This window comes from Bombus vosnesenskii, unplaced genomic scaffold, assembly GCF_011952255.1.
Source record: "Bombus vosnesenskii isolate JDL3184/JDL3185 unplaced genomic scaffold, Bvos_JDL3184-5_v1.1 scf7180000013299, whole genome shotgun sequence".
Lineage (NCBI taxonomy): Eukaryota > Metazoa > Arthropoda > Insecta > Hymenoptera > Apidae > Bombus > Bombus vosnesenskii.
Genome location: NW_022882949.1, coordinates 659395 through 680250, shown reverse-complemented (window position 1 = coordinate 680250; position 20856 = coordinate 659395). Strand labels below are relative to the sequence as shown.

The 20856-nt window shown below is 32.8% G+C and overlaps 2 protein-coding genes and 1 long non-coding RNA gene across 9 annotated transcripts in view; 1 reads left to right on the top strand and 2 right to left on the bottom strand.

The window, feature by feature from the left end:
* Positions 1-326: 326 nt before the first annotated feature.
* LOC117233871 (probable cytosolic iron-sulfur protein assembly protein Ciao1) lies at positions 327-3332 on the top strand. Of its 3 annotated transcripts, XM_033494534.1 has the most exons (5): positions 327-508; positions 2111-2480; positions 2556-2670; positions 2746-2907; positions 2979-3332. In XM_033494534.1, the coding sequence occupies exons 2-5, from the start codon at positions 2121-2123 to the stop codon at positions 3245-3247; spliced, it is 906 nt and encodes a 301-aa protein (XP_033350425.1). In that variant the 5' UTR covers positions 327-508; positions 2111-2120; the 3' UTR covers positions 3248-3332. The 3 variants fall into 3 exon arrangements, with proteins under 3 accessions (XP_033350425.1, XP_033350423.1, XP_033350422.1); XM_033494532.1 differs by lacking the exons at positions 2111-2480; positions 2556-2670; positions 2746-2907; positions 2979-3332 and adding exons at positions 992-1281; positions 1408-2009 and having other exon boundaries at positions 340-508; XM_033494531.1 differs by lacking the exons at positions 2111-2480; positions 2556-2670; positions 2746-2907; positions 2979-3332 and adding exons at positions 820-1281; positions 1408-2009 and having other exon boundaries at positions 350-508.
* A 2112-nt stretch (positions 3333-5444) lies between these two features.
* LOC117233873 (lachesin-like) overlaps positions 5445-20856 on the bottom strand; it is a 59898-nt gene continuing 44486 nt past the window's right edge. Inside the window, exons 5-8 of one of the 5 annotated variants that reach the window (XR_004493427.1) lie at positions 16573-16741; positions 8745-8952; positions 8497-8658; positions 7145-7630 (exon numbers count right to left, since the gene is read on the bottom strand). Coding sequence is in view for 2 of the 5 variants with exons in the window: in XM_033494536.1 (XP_033350427.1) it covers positions 7524-7630; positions 16573-16741 (276 nt within the window). In the remaining 3 variants the exon portion in view is untranslated. Of the gene's footprint in view, positions 6296-7144; positions 7631-8189; positions 8341-8496; positions 8659-8744; positions 8953-16572; positions 16742-20856 lie in introns of those variants that run through there. The other 4 variants (XR_004493428.1, XR_004493426.1, XM_033494537.1 and 1 more) reach the window with 4 other exon arrangements.
* LOC117233881 lies at positions 13470-15192 on the bottom strand. Its single transcript, XR_004493434.1, has 2 exons — positions 15017-15192; positions 13470-14893 (listed from the first exon to the last, which is right to left on the bottom strand). It is a non-coding gene; the product is annotated as an uncharacterized LOC117233881 (long non-coding RNA).

The window sequence follows — 20856 nt, the reverse complement described above, 5'->3', positions numbered from 1 at the left end:
TATAAGAATGAATAAAATATGAGATTTAGTAAATGAATACATGGATTTGCACTATTGAAAATTGTAGTATTCATTCATTTGTTATAATATTTCTATTCTTCATAATAATATAAATAATAAAGAACGAGTACATTGTAAAGTATAATTTTATATTTTCCCGCCAAAACGTTTGTTCTATACACAATTATTCAATTCTTGGCTGATAAATAATACTACTCTATTTATTCGATAAGTGGCAAATAAAGATTTTAATCTTAAGTGTTTTTTTAAATAATTTGATTTAAATATACATCAGTAGTATTTAAAATAATTCATCATCTTATCAGCCAATGATTTATGGCGATTCATGGTTACACGTAATATTTCCATTACTGTGTGCTACGATCATTTAAGCTTATCTAATCGTGTTGTGTACATATTCTACATCATAATTTCATGCCAGCGATAGCGTTTGGTGATATTTTTTGCTTTTATACTGCAAAATTAACAAACCGTCAAAACGTACATCGTAAGTATTCGAACATAATACATCGTATTGTATTGAACATTCTTTTTTCACTCGCATAATTTCTCAAACCTTTAATATAATTCTCAAATCTTCATCTAGAAGAAACTTCTTTTAAAAACTTGAATAATTGTTTTATTCTTCAACATTTTTATATACTTAACACTTATAAAAACTAAAAAATTTGTCTATTTAAATACGATGCGCAAACATTTCTCACCCATATTCCCCAGACAGTAATATTTTGTAATATTATTTACGAATATACATGCTCGGTTGAACTAAGTTTAAAAAGAAAGCATTTATTGTTGCAGGTAGAGATGGGAACATTGGAATTAAAACAAACTTTGACTGGTCATAGGGGAAGGGTGTGGAATGTTTGCTGGCATCCAAATGGTACTTGTCTTGCATCTTGCGGTGAAGACAAAACAATTATAATATGGGGACAACAAGATTCAAAATGGGTTGTGAAAACCATCCTTACAGAAGGTCACACTAGAACTATTAGGGAGATAGCATGGTCCCCTTGTGGAAATTACATAGCTTCTGCTAGTTTTGATTCAACCACTGCTGTGTGGGACAATAAGTCGGGTCAGTTTGAATGTAATGCAACATTAGAGGGACATGAGAACGAAGTGAAGAGTGTTAGTTGGTCTTGTAGTGGTCATTTATTAGCTACTTGTAGTCGTGATAAATCTGTTTGGATATGGGAGATAAATGATGATGAATATGAATGTGCTGCTGTTATTAATGCTCATACTCAAGATGTGAAGAAGGTACGTAATTATTTTATGTTATTAATTATATTACTATTTTATGTTAAATATAAATGTATATTATTATTATTATATTATCAAAATGCATTATGTAAGTACCATAAATATATGTTTAAATCATTCTAGATAAGGTGGCATCCTAATGAAGAAGTTGTCGCATCTGCTAGTTATGACAATACGGTAAGGATATTCAAAGAAGATGCAGGGGATAATGACTGGTCGTGCATAGATATATTATCATCCCATACATCAACAGTTTGGAGTCTTGCATGGAACAAGGAGGGCAATCGAATTGCAACCTGTAGTGATGATCAAACAGTGAAAATATGGCAAGAGTACAAACCTGATAATGAACCAGGAATTGTTACACACAACAATGAATCAGTTTGGAAATGTGTGTGTACTATAACTGGTTATCATACAAGGACAATTTATGACATTGATTGGTGCAAAACAACTGGCTTGTTAGTGACTGCATGTGGTGATGACATTATTAGAATATTTAAAGAGGATAGTGACTCTGATCCTCATCAGCCAAGTTTTACTATGGTTTGTTCTATGGACACTGCTCATATCCAAGATGTAAATTGTGTGCAGTGGCATCCTACTGTTTCTGGACAACTTGCATCAGCAAGCGATGATGGTTTAGTGAAAATTTGGTTTTATAACGAATAATTGTTGCTTTATGTAATGTTATCTTTTCGTAATAAATAATAATGAATTATTTATTTATTTTATTCATTATTTATTCCTTCCTTTATTGTTAACTAAATATCCTTACTATATTTTGTGATAATCTGATTGTGATTTGTTTCTGTTTCTGTTTTAGGTTATTGGGAATGTCAAGGCATTTTAGTGGGCTGAGGAAAACCTATGAAGTTCTAATCTCTGATATAACGCTCAACTATAATACATTCTGTACAATGAGTGACATAAAATCGAATGTTACTGGGGTGCCTTTAAATCAAGTTATAGATACTTTGAAGCAGTTTGCAGATCTATCACTTGCAGGTTCCTGGGATAACGTAGGCTTACTTGTTGAACCTACGGAAACCAAACTGGTTTCACACATTCTTCTAACAAATGACCTGACTGAAACTGTGATGCAAGAAGCTTTACACTTGAAAACAGACATGATTATTACTTATCATCCTTTAATATTTGACCCCATAAAGTCTATAACAACTTGTTCATGGAAGGTAGTGAAAACATTACTGCTTTTTTACACTAAATTGAGATTTTATATAAATTATCATTTAAATGAGAATTTTTAGGGGAAGATTATTGCAAAATGTTTAGAAAATAGAATAGCTGTGTACTCTCCACATACTAGTCTTGATTCAATAAGAGGAGGAGTAAATGATTGGTTGGCGTCAGCATTTGAAAAGGGTATAAATTTAAAATATAATATTTTTTAAATATTCTATAATTACCTTGTACTTGAACGTATTTTATATGTTTAAGTGCTTGAAAGTAGCATACCAATTCAACCAAATGACAAAAATAATAATGGCTATGGAAGAATGTGCACTTTAAAAAATGAAATTTCTATTGAAAAAGCTGTGCAATTAGTGAAACAACGTACTGGTTTGAAATACGTTAGATTAGCTCGCACACATTTAAAAGGTATCAATTTTTTGTTCATTTCCTAATTAATTTGTAAATTTGATATACTGCAATTCCATTTTATCTCTCAGATGGTTCGATTAAAACTGTCGCACTTTGTGCTGGGGCTGGAATATCCGTTTTAAAAAACGTATCTGCAGATCTATATCTTACAGGGGAAATGTTGCACCATGACGTTCTTGACGCAACGCACAAAGGAATTAATGTGATTCTAACAAATCATTCTGATTCCGAACGTGGTTTTCTAAAAACATTTGCGCCTATTTTAAATAAACTATTGAACAAGTCTGTGTATGTACAAGTATCAAAAAATGATGCTGATCCTCTAAAAACTGTATAATTTGAGAAAAACGAAGAGAATAAAAGACAATTAATATGACATGAACATTGGGATGGAAATATACGTTACATATGATAAAATTTTATTATTAATATTATAAATTACCTGTCCTATTTTGGGATTGACAATTTTTTATTTCAATCTGGTAAAGTTAGTCAGAGTGATATCAGAGAAGATAAGTACATAAACGAATCATAGTATATTGCGGATTCAACAGAAACCATTTACAGCTATAACAGAAACTGCGTTTAAATTTTCGCGTGTAACGCGCTTAAACTACTTTTGCAATTAATCTTTGAACATGTGTAACCGTTATAGAATCAATTTTCCCTTAATCTGATTACTGAAATATTTCTTTTGCACATAATATATCATTCGTTCGTTTATCATTTTCATAATGTCATTCACGCTCATTCAAATACACGCACATGATGGTTATGAGAAAAAACTTTATTTTAACAATGTACGTACGTAACCGACGTTTATTGAAAACTTATAACTAAATAAAATATTAACAGTCGTTATTCTGGTCCAATTAGAACGATTTTAATTTTGGGCCCACGCATCCAATTCTTTTTCTCCTTTTTTTATCGATATTGTGCCATTTCTGGCTTCATAGGTCGATAGATGAAAAGTATTTAGTTACTTCATAACGGAGAGTTCCTTAAGTACAACTTGACCCTCGTGACTCAACGAACTTACGATCCTAACAACTGATTTCTTACTTTTGTTCACTATTACGATGCTGTTTTTTCTTTTTGTATGTATATGTGTGTATACACCAACGACGAGATGCGTTAATACACAATGAACACATTATAAATTGCAATTTTTCTACGTCACCGAAAACGGTGTGGAAGTATACCCTGAGCTCGGATGCCCAAAAAATATGGATCGTGTGTAACATTTATCGAGAGTATTTGCAGGACAGACAACGTGAAACTGAAAACTGAATAGGTGTATGATTTTTTTATTAGATTAATAGTATCCGTCGTTCCTAGTCGGTTATCTTTTTTCAGTTTTACGTTTTGAGTTTAACGTTTTCTATACTGCGATAACGGATTATGGTTTGCCGCTAATATCACGATTCAACCACCTAAATCAGAACTATATTCTTATTAGAAATCCCGTTCGGTTCCCATAGGAGACTTTCTACAATCGATACAATTGTTTATTAGTTTATTCCAAAAAATATTAATTTAAGTTCAAGCGATCTCTACTATTATATTTTAGCATATTAATTTTCAAACCGATCAATATTTTCGATTGAATTTCGGTTTTCGATATACATAGCGACAATTTCCTAAGTATACTCTTGTTAGCCACGACTAACCTTTTACAGTGATTCTAATATGAACATAGTCTGATGTTTGTTTTGAATCTTCATCGAAAAACCGCTTATTTATTTTTTTATTCAGACACTCGTGTAATTATCAACAAAATAATAAAATACAATAAACAAAACGAAAAAAATGATTGCGCTGTTTTTTTGTTTCGTAACAAACATCATTGTCAGTTTGTTATCACTGTCTTTTCTAGCGTGAAACGCTTATTTTCTTCTCTGATCGAAACGAATCGAATCGAATCAAATTCGAAGATAATCCAGATTTATTTCGTGTCTCTAATCCGGACTCTCAATTTACACGGTCAAAAACGATTTTCACGATTCCTCCTCTCCCGTTTTGTCATCTCACAGAACAAACAAATTTTCTCCAGTATTTCCTCGTGCTTTAGAAATTGTAACATAGTCTATATTCCATATATACAGTGAGACAAATAAAGCGTTACAAGTTATTTTCTCAGAAATCATTGTACATATTGACATTTTTTAAAAATTAAATAACACATATCGACAATCATTGTAAATAAGTTTTTGTAGGACAATATCCAAGAATATAGAGTGATACTTTCTCATTTATTTTAGATGGAGTTAGATATTAGATTCTTTATTTATAATAATTCTTACCAAACTGTATAATATGTATTTGAAATATTTTTTAAAATTCCTTAGTCATTTAAAACAAATTATTGTAAGTGATTAGCCTATTTGATCTATTTAATTAAAAATATGGTCAATATGTTTAGTGATTTATGAAAAATCAACTTACAACTTTTATACTTAACCCACTCTGTATAATAAATCGTTTATGACGAAACGGTTAAAAATCTTAATTGCATTTCAACAGTAATTCTTACATTTCCTTTGGCAAGTACAATGTATTGTCTCATAACTGTAACACAGCAAATAAAATCGTAGTTTGTTCAGCAGTAAACGGTTCGTCTTCAACGAACTATTATTACCATCGACAGTTTACTTTTTATTCATTTTTTATCTTACTTTTTTAAATATAGGATGTCTCAAGATTGAAAAATTATATTGAAGGAATAGAAATTTATTTTATTACTAATAGTTATTAATGGTCCAAATACATATACTATAGTATCTTTTCAAATGAAAGCGAAATTGAGATAAAAAAGAGGAAAGACTGTACATAAATTATAGTATCCATATTTTAAATCAATATTCTTTCACGTCAAATTTCAGATATGGATATAGTGATCTAAATCAATTGAAACTTGATCTAACTTCCATTACCTAAAATGGTGGTCGTTCTAAAAAAAGATTCCTCTCATATTTTATAAGTTTATCTTATAACTTATTTTATCAACTTCTTTCGTAACGTTCATTTATAAAATAAAAAAGCATCATTTTATTATTCAATTCTGAAACACCCTATAATAGATTAAGTCTTATATTATTTCGTTACAACAGACTACTTTTCTTATAATACATTCAGCATCCGTTGTGCCGCAATATGGTCCGATTCCACCTTCACCTTTTTCTATTCTTCCTTCACAGATCTTTCTCCTCGTGTTCTTGATCCAATAATATCACTTTACGGTTTCCATTTCTCATCGATATCTTTTTAACGTGGTTCGTATACTTTCAAGATGGTTGTCACTTCCTTCTCGTAGCAGCCATTTTTCTGCGTGGCCAGAAGTTCTCCAATTTTCAGAAAGCGACTACTAGTGACGTATTAATTTAATCTAAAAATGATAGAAAATTACATTAATAAAATATGATATTTGTCTTTGTCTATTAAAGTCAGTTATCCAAGACTTAATATATAATAATAATATCTTTTAAGCTAGATTACTTAATTGTTTATGTGAACAGTTCATAGAGGGATCTTACAAGAATAGGTGACAAAGTATGAATATCACCTTTTAATGAACTTTCGTTCGCTCGTAATGGCGCTTTAAATATGAATAATCTATGAAGCCAACAGGTTAATGGTTTAGAGGGTATTTAATGTTACAAAGTTTTCAAGAGATTTCGTTAGACCAACCCTGTCCGGGTTAAGTTCCGCCGTTTAGGGACTTCCTTCTTCACTGTCTACGTTATTATAAATGAGGGTGGGACGTTATCCGAAGTACGTGCTCGTAAATTATTTCTTCGAAAATTCATCAACGTAAATGTCTAAATAAAGCTTTATTGCTCTTAAATCTCTCACTACAAATCAGATTAATTAACTAAAAATTATTTTGATATTTTCTTTATTACTGTTTTTAAAGGTACTCTAGTTAATTATGTTTTTTACATTACATTATGTTATTTACATTAAAAAGAAAAAATTAAGAATTAGAAAAAATTTAAAAGATCAAACAAATAAAGCTATCAAAAAGAGCTACCACTTGTTCAATTTTGTACAGCTTTGTATCTATTATAAAATTTACATATTAATCTATTAGATTCAATTATATTAAACTTCATATCATTTAATAGTACTATAGTATGACTACAAGAATTTGATACTATGAAAATGAGGCTAATTAGAATTTAATAAAGGAATGTTTCATTAAAAAATACAGGTATGTAAAAATACATTTTGTAGCTACTGCATGATAAAAGAAGTACTATAATTTTACAATGAATATATCACAGCTGAACACAGAAATGAATATTTACAAATAATATTAACAGAAATAAATGTATTCCACTTTGATGAAAATTTCCTTTAGATATTACGTTGTTGCAATCAGGAATTCCCTGTTCGCTCGTACTTCCCGATTAAATTACGAACAACTCGACTCGAAGATTTGATTCAAAAGCGCAGCTGCTCAGCACGTATTCATGCAAAAATCAAATTTCCAGCGTAACACCGTGACAGTCTCTCCTTTAAATGTTTCCACGACGAGCCGTTAGAGGGAGGAGAGAGATTTACCGATGAATATCTGAAATGAGTATTTCGTGATCCCACGACGGTAGCTGGGTTCAATAACGATGATTCAGGAAGGCCAGCAGAGTCGTTGAGATCATTACGAATGGCAGATTTGCCAGCCTCAGTTGGCCACCGTGTTGCATCGCTGCTGGATGTTCCCCTGTCGAACAATGATTAAAATTCAAATTGAATTCCGTTCTACCATCCGTCGTCTTATTGGAATTGTTTCTCCTCTACGCCACGCTATGTGTGTGTGTGCCACGCGCGCGCACATACACACATAGAGGATGCTCTAGTAAATATTTGCAATGTTAATTCCATCAAACAAATGTTACAAAGAGCACTAGAAATTCTTTCACTGTGATGACGTTATATTCTTTTAAATTCAAAAATTAAATTTTTGTATTTTCCGTGAATTTCTCTTCAAATTGGATTTTAATAACTTTTGAAGATGAAATAATTTGGCGTTTGTTCAGTTTCGGTTTTAGGTTTATAACCTTTTAGTAAATATGTTATATTATATTTAATCTTAGGAGAAATGATATATATTGTATTTATTTGAAGATATTTGAAATTATGAATACTTGAGAATTAGGTTAGATAAGATACTAATTTGCGTTACAATCCTGATAATTTTAAGTAATACGATAATTCTCCTCTAAAGTTTACAGAAAATTTCCTGAATTCAGATATTTGTACATTTAGATTTTTCCTTCTACTTTGTATTTTCTACGGACACAACGGCCATCTTGAATATAAGATTCTGCAAGATGAAAGCGCCTGTAGTAAACAGGAGACTCGAATTCAAAATTCGGTTCGGTCGGTCGATTCTGCTTCCTTCTTACGTTTCTCTCTTTGTTGGTACACCCACTAGACGAAAATAGGGAAATGTGCGTTACAAAATTTTAATCAAAACTCGATAATCCCAAAATGGATTTTACTACAGCGATTACGTGTTAACCGTGAAAGCACGAAAGATTGTAATTTGCTCCTGAATATTCACGAGATTATCAAAAAGGAAAGTACCCTTTGAAAGAAAACTTGAGTTTTTTCCCTTTCTAACACCCTGCATATGGATAATTTCCGCCATCAGTATGTATATTGTTGCCGGAATTTTTAACGGTCTTCAACAGTCTTCTTCCACACCCATGGATCCTTGTGCTTGTCTGAAGAATCTTCCAACCACACCTTTAAAAAAAAAGCATATCATCCCTTTGCAAGGGGAGTGATCTTCATACCTTGAAAGCTTTTTCTGTTTAGATAGACATTTTTACTACCATACGATGGCCTCTTCTGTATCCTGTGACTCTAACATCAAGTGTTTCTCTGATTTCTCCGAGTGTAGACGCATTAACGCGGCACAATAGCTATTATAGTCTGTGACGAGGAGTCGCTTGCTTAAGGAAGCCAGTCTGCATTCTATCACGGGGTATTTCCTCACTGTACATATTTCTCATCAATGTTCTTGTGCGTCGTTAAGGTCTGAGGAATGATGAATTAAAGGAATAAAATGATAATGAAATATAAGAAAAATTATTAAATAAGAAAATTGGAAAATTAGAAGATAAAAGAGGTTATGTAAATAATATAAGGTGTCCCAGTATTAATGTTACAAATGAGGAGGCGAAAATAAGCTGAAATTATAGAATAAATTTTTTTGCTGATTGTACCCAGCTCGTGCTCAGTTGGTAATTAACCAAATTCACATTTGTTAGGCAAATTTCCAAATTTGATTTTCTCGAAAACGAAACCTCACCGTGAAACAAATTTATTCTATATTTTCGATTTGCTCTTTTCATGTAGAATCTCCTCTATTTCGTTTATACCATTAATATTGGAACACCTTGTATTTCAAATAGAATGTCTGTAAATGAAAAAGAAGTACAACAAATGAAACATGATAAATAACGATAAACGATAGAAAAATTTATAGGATGTCATATACAAATGGATTCTCTCCCGAAGGAGAACTTCGAAGCTCCCGGAGATTAGGTTAGAAAACGATCTATATGGAGAGCCATGTATGATGTATGCGACATTTACGTGACAAAAAGCCACGTGACAAGATTGTAAAAGTAAGACAGGAAGTGAGGAGGAAGGGAGGGGAGAGCATTACTAATACGATCCTTAGAGAGATGGTCTTGCCAGTCTTGTCTTGAACGAGCAAAATCTTTGCTAGAGACTATAGACAATGGTCTGTATATCGATTTTATGATAAACCGGCGTGGGCTGGTCGTCGATAGACGTTTATCTTTCTCTGTCAGACATATCCTGCCCGACTCCCTAATCCGGAATTCCAGTTCCTGAAGGCTATCTCTACGGCAGTATGGTTTTGCTAGGAAAAGGGGTGGTGGTGACTACAACAATAGCTGAGCTCAGCTCGACGCGCCCCGTGCACTCTGAGAAATCTCTTTAATTACTCTTCTCACTCAACCGAATGCTTTTTGCTAAGACCGTTATCTTCTGGCGAGAACGATCGGATTCATTCGTTTTGTAAACGTGGTCAAAGCCCAGTGAGAAACGACGAACCTTCTCCTATATAGTATACCGTGTTATGAAATACTGCACCGTTTCTTTTTCTCTTTTTCCTTCCACCATCTCTGCCGCTCTTCCTCCGCCACACGCCATCCTTTTCCTCTTTTTCTGTTTTAAAGGGAGAGGAAGAGGAGAGGGAGAGTTCAGAGTTTTGCAACAGAAACGCGATTACGACAACGGAGTAGTTTTTAACGAGAATTCATTAACGGACCAGTTAATGGAAAGTCGTGTTAATGGAAATATCTCTTTCACTGTTCCTTCGTTTTTAGCTAAAAATTTTTCCCTTTGCTTTCGTCGTGTCGCTACTGTCGGCTGGTGTGTTTGGTAATCCGATCTTTACTGCCTCGAAATATCCTGCAAATATTGGTAAAGATCGCCTCTACCATTGAAAGCCATATTTTCGAAGATACGTATAATTATGTATGAAAATTACGGGGAAAAATACGTATAGATAAGCACATTTTCGATAATTTTCTTCTTTTCTTGTTTTATAATTAAACAGGAGGATTTTAACCATTAAATGACGCACTCAATATCTTCCATGATCTAGGCAGAATATTGATTTTCATTTTGCAAAATAATCACAAGGAAGGAAAGATTTTTAACTGTTTTAACTGTTGTAACTTTAAACTACATACCTAGAAGTATTTTAGTAACTTCTTATAGAATTTTTTACATATTTAAAATATACAAGAATCGCGCAAAACCTGGAAGACCCTACTGAAAAGAAAGTTTATAAAATGACTAATATAAAAAGGCACCATATTTTTACAAAATGGATTTATATTTAAATACGAGCAATTAACAAATATTATATACACCACAGAACAGATAGCTATTATCAATATGGTAAACAATTAGTACAATGTTACTAAAATTCATAGCGTAGGTAACAATTTTAGTCTTTCTTTTACCCGCCACAATGGTGGGTCGATAGATGTAAATTTTTAAAAAATAGTTGATAAATTGGTACAGTTTTATAAAAGCCACAGCACAATTATTAAGATAAGTAATATTTTAAAGAATATGAAAAAACAAATTTTTAGCTGTAAATTCAAATAAAAAGACAATTTTTGTGGTATAAGATTAATTAGTGACGTATTAAATTTTAAAACTGCTTCTCCTTAAAAAGACAAGGAATTTGATTTATCGTGTATCGTGTTTTGTAGTCTTCATATAGTAAATTGATGGGTCGTGGTTAGTAGCTAGAACGAGAAATCGAGAAACTGAACATACAGAAAAATCGAATATCCAGGCGAGTTATCAATTACGATGTAAAACTGTGTCGAGTGTATTCAAGCAATCACACGGGGGGAAAGAGCTGCAATCTATCGGGCAGCTCAGATAAAATCTTCCAACAGATAGGGTGATTCAGGATGGCGATTTATATTTCTTATCCCTTTTATGGTAAGACGAAGATGAACGCAATATAACAGGTAACATTCAACACGGTCAAAAAAGATTGCATGTGACTAACATTAGATTTAGGAGAGTCTCTAATTAAAACAGTTTTAACTTCATTAATTTTGAACTAATTTATGCAAATGTAGAAGAGTTGGTGGAAAACATAAAAATGGATATAACATACATTAATAACACATTTTGAATAATACATTTTAAAAACTGCCAAAATTCTTCTGTATGTATATTATTCTGCATTTTAATTCGCCAAATAACTACAATACGCAAACTTCTAGGTAATTGTAATAATTAATAAAATATCACATTATTATACGAGATATGGTAAAAGGTTGTTTTACATTCAACAATATATTAAAAAATGTAGTGATAAAATTTGTTCATTTTCATGAGAATCGGATTTGACTAATTAATGTACCCCAGGAAATTTCAAATGCGATCTTTTGCAAAATACTGGCTTTAAATGAAACAATTTTATTCTACATTTTCGCATGTAAAATACCCACTTTACCATCGTCCACTTTCATTTAATAAGAAATCGGTCAAGTTGACGCGTACTTATAAAATTTTCAAATTCTATTTTCTTGAAAACCTTCCCACCTATTTTTGCATGTAGAATAACCTATCTGATTATGTGTTTCTAAAAAATCAGACAAGTCAGCGTGTATCTGACAATTTTTCATATATTTTTAATTTATCTTCGCATGTAGTACAATGCTCCGTTCAATTGTACTGTGTATTCTATCACTTTGCAAAACAAATGCTACGTTTCTAGAAGATTTTCAAATCATCGTACATTGTGGGTTAATGAAAAGGCGAGGAGGTAAGGAGGGACGTTTTAGATGGTAAACTTAGTAGCGTCTCCTCGACATTATATTATATTATATAAAGTGGAAGCATCTAAATAACTCCGTTGTTTTTATGGCCATAGGAGGAGAGTCTTCGGGGCGAAATTGCATTGTCCGAAAGTATAGCTCATTTTTATACTTGTTTCTCCTCATCATGAAAAATGAAGGGAAAGAGAAGGAATGAGCAAAAAGAACCACTGTTTTTCAATGGCAGGTTTAAGAACCTGCTGCTGTGTCTCTTCACCTTCAATTGTCCCTTCTATTCTTGGTCATACGACTCAAAATGATCAAGCAGTCTAGAATGGCAAGTAAATCAATTTCATCTCATCTTGTGAAATTCATACTTAAAGCTTGCTATTCAATTTCAGTGGAACAGCAGCGTCGAGCTAACTCGATTTTCCGACTCTTTTGACTTGACCCTCTCTCGTCCTAGACGGCTCAATTAAGGGGCCAGCCATACTTGGAGAAATTTTCTTCGTTTCTTGAGATATGAAATATCCCCCAAGTTTCACTGTATTAGGTAAGTTGAAGGTTAATTCGTAATACTCGAATTTCATTTTCTATCCTCGTGCTCAACTTCAAATGGCTCGCAGAATTATTTGTTCAGCAAAATTCACCTTTTCTTCGAGCGTCAAATACCATACATGTGTACTCTGATCGCAATATATGTATTGTTTGAAGAGTTTCGATCATATCATAGCAGTTTTTACGATATGACACGATCGTAAAATCGACAAGTGGCAAAGTTTACACGACGAGGTGTTTCCACGAACAAATTGACTGAATCCTAAAACGATAAGAAACCAAAACTTGTACAGCAATCATGTTGCGTAGCAAACATAACCCCAGTTTTCATTCAGTCCCCAATATGTATGTATTGCTTTTATTACTGATGTATATACCTTTAACTGCTACAATTTTTCTTGAATGTTCTTTCCATGGTGTCTTTATTCTGCCATTTTTATTTCTCGTTTCATCGTACTTTTTATTGTTGAAATTCTGTTCTGCAATTCAGCACTATCTATTAGATTGGCAACTAAGTGATTGCGGATTTTGTCCATACCACCTAATGGCAAAATTTGCAATCACTTAGTTGCCAACCCAATTGCACACTACTGCTACTACCTTTTTTATTTATTACTCTTCAATTCTTTCTATTCTTGTAATTTCTTTATGCATATTTCTGCGCTTCTTTTTCTTCTTCTTCTTCTTTTTTTTTTTTTTGTTAAAATTCCTGCTTCGTTGGAAGATTGGATCCTCCCGTAAAGAACGCTGTAAGAAATGCTGCACCAAATGTGGAAACTTTTTCAAAGTTCCAATTTCATCATGGAGGATTGTGCCGTGTGAAAGTATTGCCGAAGGGAAGCCAGCCGAGTAATAGATTATTTTGCACAAAGTGATTTGAGTTGGACGCTGTTCACGGAATTAGTCGGACGAGCAGAAGTCTTCAGGAGCGTTCACGGTGGTTAGGTAGATGGCGGGAATGGTTTTGAGAAAATGACCGTTGGTGACCTTTGATTGACCACAAGATGGACGTCGTCCATTACAGCTAGGTTCTTGACCAAGGATTAGATTTTGGTGTAAATGTAGCTTTGGATAAAGCGCTTGATTCAAATATTCTCGTAGAAATTGAAGAAGTAGGAATTAATTAAAAATTCTGTGAAAAATGCATTGTACTTCGCTTCTTCCCCGTAACCTTTTAACCGATCGATGCTTAACCTGGAATAGCACCTTGCTTCCAGCAAATGGTTGCCATTAGTGTAGCACATAAGTACGTGCAATCCTTATTGATTTCAAATCCTTAACTGTATTCGCATGTACTAATCGTCGTGAATGTTGCATCACGCAACCTCACTGATAACATGAAGATAGTTAATAAATGAGTTATTATACTTAGTCAAGCATATAAAATAATCTTCTTGCAGGATAATTAATGAACTAATAATACACAGTTAATTGGCCAGTGACAGCTTCTAAGATTATAAGTTTCTGTTAAAAAGCTTTTTACGTGGCTTATACTTTATAAAATTGTTTCGTGGAACTCTGTCTGTTGTATTACCAAGCTTGTTACTGTTCTGCAAAACAATTAATTATCATTCGTAATTTGTAACTTGGGACTTGGAGAATTAACTAATAATGTTACGTTCAATTATATACAGCAGGGTTCTGATAATAAATCAATCAGATACGAAGAGCTTATACATTAATAAGCTGTTCATAAAAGCAAACGTAAGAAATTTGTGAAATCACAATCATGAAATTATTTCCGATCTCGCATTTACTTTAATTATGTTTCAATTAGAGAAGCATCCATTTAAACAGCTTTGTGATCTCACCGGATATATGAAATGTTTTAAACGTTTCTGCATATTATACAAATTAAATGTTAATTTATAATGAATTTCAGATACTTGATATCTAGAACATTTGCAATTTCAATTTCAACTTGTGGAGAGCCATTTTATACTGGAAACTTCATGGTTCTAAAAGTTTCGACACATTATACAATTAAAACGTTAATTGTGTTGGTTTCAGGTACCTCGGCCATTTTACAGTTTCCACAAAACGTAATTCTCCGATTGTTTCGAATAAATATACAACGTATTTCGTTCATCGTGTACCTACAAAGAACAGAAACCTATGTACAATGTACATTCATGCGTAACAAATGAGCAACAACTGAAACATCAAAAGCCACTTTCCGAAGAATACAGACAATTACTATAATTCAGCTAGTTAATTACCGTCAAACGTCAAGCCATTCATTTCTTCTCTCTTCTTTATACTAATTATCCCTCTAATTTTAGCTTAACTAAATCACAACAGTATCAATCTCGTGTAAAACTTTGGCCTCTAAACGCTTGATTAACACAATAACTACCACATAGGATGAGCCATCCAAAACAAAACTCTGAAATTTTATAACTTTTTTAATGACACAAAAATGTAAAAAAAGGAAAAGAAGTTACGAGGAAAAGAAGTATCAAAGAGATAAATATTATGATTAATGCCTGTATACAGAACACTGTAGTTTTGTAAGTTATTTAATAACTAAGAGATCAATATATTTGCATCTGGTAAAATTGTCTTTATAATTTATAGTACATACGTTATATCGTCATCACAAAATCATCGAAAAAGATGTTTTCAATAAAGGATCATTTTTCTTACGAGTTAAAAAAGAAACTCCTGGAAGGGTCAAATGGAACGATGAATTTTTATTGCTGTAACATATTGTATAAAAAGGAATATTGTTATCCGTATACAGTATACATCGATTTTCAGATGATCTTTGGTGAAGTAATTTTTGTCAAAGAAAATAACATAATCTATAAAAACGAATGTTTACCAGTTACTTTATTTACAGCCTTTGCCTGTTTTAAGTCCCAACATGAACCCAATGAATATTCATTCTTCTTATAATTGACGCTGCCATAATAACTGATAATATAAGCAAACAACTAGAATTTATGAATACCGGTATGTTATTTATTGTCGCTAAAATATTAATAAAGCTCCGACACGTACCAGTATGTCATCCGTTGCAAATAGATTAAGCAAGCCACTGAACTGCAAATATACCGTCGATATCTCTTTTTTGAACGTAGAATCAAAATTCAAGCTATTTCAATGTCAAAGGAAAACAAAAAGGAAAACTTGAACGCTACAGATTCCAAACTTTTTCCAAGCCATTAAACATGCGCGTTAAAATAATTATTACTTTTGAATTATTCGTTTATTAAGCATGGAAAGCAATTAAGCCGGATGGTTGATTAATTTCTTCCCTTCTAAATGGAAAAGTAAGAAGGGAAAAAGAGGAATGTTCATTTTTAGCGATTTTCCATTTCATAATACATTTTGCTGATGAGAAGTAGAATTGCAGAAATATCAAATCACAATGACATGAAATAATGTTCAAAATGTTTCCATAAGATAGCGTTAAAGATTCGGTGAACTGGTTAAAAACAAGAAATGCTAATTCTATAGTGGGGTATAAATTTCATTTGACAAACAATACAGTCAAAGTCTTTTGAATATCGCTGCCCCTCTAGTGGCCTAAGATATTAAAACTTAATTTTCTCAACAAAGCTATTTTCCTCAGTATCTTCCCTTTCTACTTTTTAATTATAAATCAAATTACATTTTCTTCTAGACACAGTCGCAAAGCCAAGAATTCCACGTGAAGTATCATTTCTTTAAAGCACCACAAAACCGAAAAGTAGAGAGAAACGAGCAACTTTAACGAAGAACCCGAAAAACCGCGGAACTTCCAACTTCTTCTGTAAATGTATGTACATACCATTAAGTACGTGCACGAGGATTGTCTTTGTATTAGCGTTACTGGGATGGCAGGTATACTGGCCGCTATCTGCACGCTGGGCACGCTGCACCAAAAGATACGACGTTGTAACTTCTCCCTTCTCGGTGATCACCGATACGCCTCCCCTAGGACTATCGTAGTTGATCACCTATATTGGGCACAGATAAAGAAAAAACCGAATGAAAGATGAAAAAGAGGAACAAAGGAAAGAGAAGAGAAAGAAGTTGGACGAAAAGTTATATCGTAATTTCTGTCGGACGAAATTTTACCGATGGATCTCGTTAGGCGAAAAAAAAAACAGGCGCAGAGAGAGGCCACACTTTCTATCTGTTTTTAGTATCTTCCTTTATTTCGTTCCTTTGTCATCGTCTTTCCTTCTTTTTTTTTTTTTTTTTTTTTTTTTACAGTCTTCTCCAACGAACGAATTTATTTCGGCCAGAAACCGAATTGTCCGGAATTTGCTTATCCGTGGTTAATGGAATCTCCGGTTTTTCTCAAGCTAGAAAAGCCGGAAAAAGAATTAGGAGAGAAATGGGAGGACACACGGACGAAGAACATGAAATTCGTCGAGGGAGCCACAGTAAATAGTCGTAGAAAAGAGAAAATGAAGAAGGAAAGCGAAGAGAAGATGTGTGTATGCACATGGTGGTCCGTAATTCATGGTACAAAAGCGGTCAGCGAGATTCCATTGCTTAAAATAAAATGAAAATTAAGAAAAACAAAATTATTGTGTTCAAGGCTTTCGTCCTTGAGACGATCGAGTTTGAAAATTTGCTTATATTCAAATTCTATTTTCCCCGAACCAGGCTATAAACAGCAAAATTTTATTCTTCATTTCCAACCTACTTTCACATGTAGAGTAACGTTCTGGCAATTGTCCATTGCTGTCCAAATTAGAATTGGTTAAATTCACGTATATCTCACAAATTTTCAAACTCGATTTCCTTGAAAACGAAACCTCCAACGCAATTTTATTATTCTTCATTTTTGTCTTATTTTGAGCCATACAGTTTCCTTAATCCGGTTTGTACCATGAATCGCGCAACACCCTGTATACTTTATGTATATATGGGCGTCCGTATTAAGATCCAGTGGAATTGCATTTTAGACGACGAAAACGAACGATTACGTTTCGTAGCGGTTCTACTCGCTAGTTTTCCCCGCCTGTCCCTTTGAGAGTAGATATTTATTTTCTCTATCTCTATCTTCCTCGTTTTTGGCACGTCACAATGGCGCGAAAATAAAATTAAAGGTCCGCGTCGAATTCGAGGCGGTTTAATGAAATCGTTGCCCACATGCACACGTATGCATATACACAGGCGCACACCAGGCCATCTCTGGAATTTAAATGGAATTGTTAACAAGCCGGCGGTCTCATTAGCATAAACTTTCCGCAACTATCATACAAACGTTTCGGTCGCGATTTATGATCCTACAATATCGAAACATTTATTGGCACGTTTATGGTTACCTTTTGTCGCTACGTTCACTCATATGCACGTTCTATGGTTAATTATGTAAGTATTCATGTTGCTTCGTTGCGTACGTCTTCATCATGTCAATATTTTCCAAACACGAATTCAAATATTCTTTGTTTCAAAATTCATATTGGTTTATTTAAATTTAAATAATTGGAATTTGTATTCCACTGATGTAAGTATAAAAAAGGAGTTCAAAATATATTTAACGATTCAAATTCAAAAGGACAACTTCAAGTTTTATTTATTAACTTATAGTAATGGTGGGAACTAGAGCGGAGTGAGGTTATAAATTAAAACATTAGGTGGCGACATTGAATGATGTAGCCACACCCACAGCTGGACATGTCTAAAAGCATCTTGAATCTCATTGTCTGGCTACAAAAGTGACACGTGTGAATAGTTATTGATGCAATTTCCGTGTTATGTGGCTACGTTGTGTTATTGAAAAATAACATTTTCTAAGTTACGTGTTGTAGAAAACTTGTTTTAATTATGCTACAAAGGAAGAAAGAATTCTGAACTGAGCTCAACTAATTGTATAACATTTCTACATTTCTACAATCAACTACATATACATATGTATAATTATTTAATGTATTTTGAAGAGATACTACATATCTCCAATTTTATGTTTTTTCTATCAATTTGAAAAATCAACATTAAAAATCGAAGTCATATAAAACATTCTCATTATACTATGTATGTAGTACGTTTTTATTTTGCTATGTTATATTAACCTTAAAAATCACGTTTATTTTGTTCGATGTAATTAAAAAATTAAACGTTGAGAACAAGTATTTTAATTATCTTAACAAACAAGTTACTTAGTTAACTTAGTTAACAAGTATAATATAAGCCTGACAAATAGGAGCATACTTTTCTGCATGTAAAATGTATCCCCCCCATAGGAATGTAAATTTTCAACCTCAGTTCTCCCGTTCCGCGCAATTTATCCGATTATGGAACAATGAAAAGTGGACTTATTATCAATTTATTAAACAAATTAGCGTTACAAAAGGGGCGTATCCAGTAGTTTCATTAGTTTCAAGTAGACTTCTCGAGAGCGTTTTGCTCTGAATATTTTTCGGTGAATTTACGCGTCTCGATAACGAACGATGTAGCCACGTCCTTTCGAAAACAACAAAACCGACATAAAACGCGATTCTCGCACGATTCGTAACGTTTCCAGATCAAATATGGCGCGGGGTTGACCTCCATTTTCATATACGTATCGCTTATAAATCGTCACGGAAACGAACCGTGTCTTTCATGAAAATTCACAAAATGTTCTCGGTTGAATTTTTGTTAGAACGTTCCCCGTTTCGCTCATAAATTGACGAGTGCACGCGTGTGTTTTGTCTCGAAATTCGTCGAATTCGTGTTTTAATCTCGTGGTTGAAATCAGATAAATGAATAGATAGACGTGATTGAGTTGTCATGAAGAAGTGATCTAGTCTTTGATGACAAGATTTACTTTGGAATTTCATTTAAATGAGAAAAAGTGGTAAAAAGAAAGTTAGAAGGGTTTGAACGTAAATAGGATAGGTTAAGCCAGCTTTGAAGTTGGATTACAAACTTTCATGAAGGTTTAAAGTTGAAGGTGATGACTTGAAGTTTAATGCATGCTTCGAAGTTATTATTTTCACTTTTTCATTGTATACACAATTTGTTCTGTAAATTTGAATTATGTACTTCGTTTCATTTTAAAACATTGGTTAGGCGAATATTCTAATTGTAAGATTCGGAATAATATTTCGTGAGAGAAACTTTTTCTGTGAATTTTAGTTATTTTGTTTTGTAACATAATAATAAAATGATTATTAATAAGAATTATATTTCTTAAATTCTGTTAAGTTCTTAAGAAGGATAGTCTTAACAAATTCTTTACATGAATGTTTTAATTTTATGTTAAGAGTAATATTTTGTAGGAGATATGACTGAACGTACTACCAACAATAGGCATCGATGACTTACGGCGATGGTACGTTGACTCGTGCCATTTTTCCCGTTTCTAACTATCCGACTGCGGAAGTTTGTCCATTAAAACCGGAAGTGGTCGTTATAAACAAGCGATTTTAAATGGTGCCGCGAGTTCGGTGAGCAGGTCAAGCAACACAGACCATTCATGACCTCTATCCATTTACGTGGAAACTCGTCGTTTAAGGATGATTTAGCTGCACCGTTAAAACAAGCCACGTAAGTGGCTGAACTAAAGATGGTAAAGTTTAAGGTTAAGATAATGAACTTTAATTGTAGTTGGTCGAAACAATGTGGATAAAAATGATATTGTTCAGAATTTTAAATAGCATAAGTTATATTAAATCAGAATAATTTTAAATTAATATAAAAAAACATTTGTAATAAGGAAAGACAATTTTTACATCAAATACTTCATGTTTGTGTTCATATTCATGTTTCATGTTCATGTTCTAACTATATTGTTATTTATAACTAGACTGCAGACTTTTATGTATTTAGAGAAAATTTCAAAGTAGAAAGATGTACAAAACACACGTAATATGCAAAGATGTAAAAAATATTCAAAGTAAAATAGTTGTTATAATCTTCAATGGATAAAATAAATCCTTATGCAGGTTCCACTTCCTTAGTTATGTTAATAAAAATATGAAATTGTGTAAAGGTCCGCAGTCTATTCATATATAAATTTCAATTTTTAATCCCAAATTCCAAATAAATAATTTTTACCGATTTTTAAGGCAAAATATTTCTACAAAAAGACCTAACCTAAAAAAGGTACTATGCAAAACCACAAACTTCTATT

Excerpts from the sequence above, each read along its gene's own strand:
- LOC117233871 (XM_033494531.1), top strand. The coding sequence starts at position 826 with ATGGGAACATTGGAATTAAAACAAACTTTGACTGGTCATAGGGGAAGG. Across the intron at positions 1,282-1,407 it reads ATACTCAAGATGTGAAGAAG|ATAAGGTGGCATCCTAATGA; the intron begins GTACGTAATTAT and ends AAATCATTCTAG.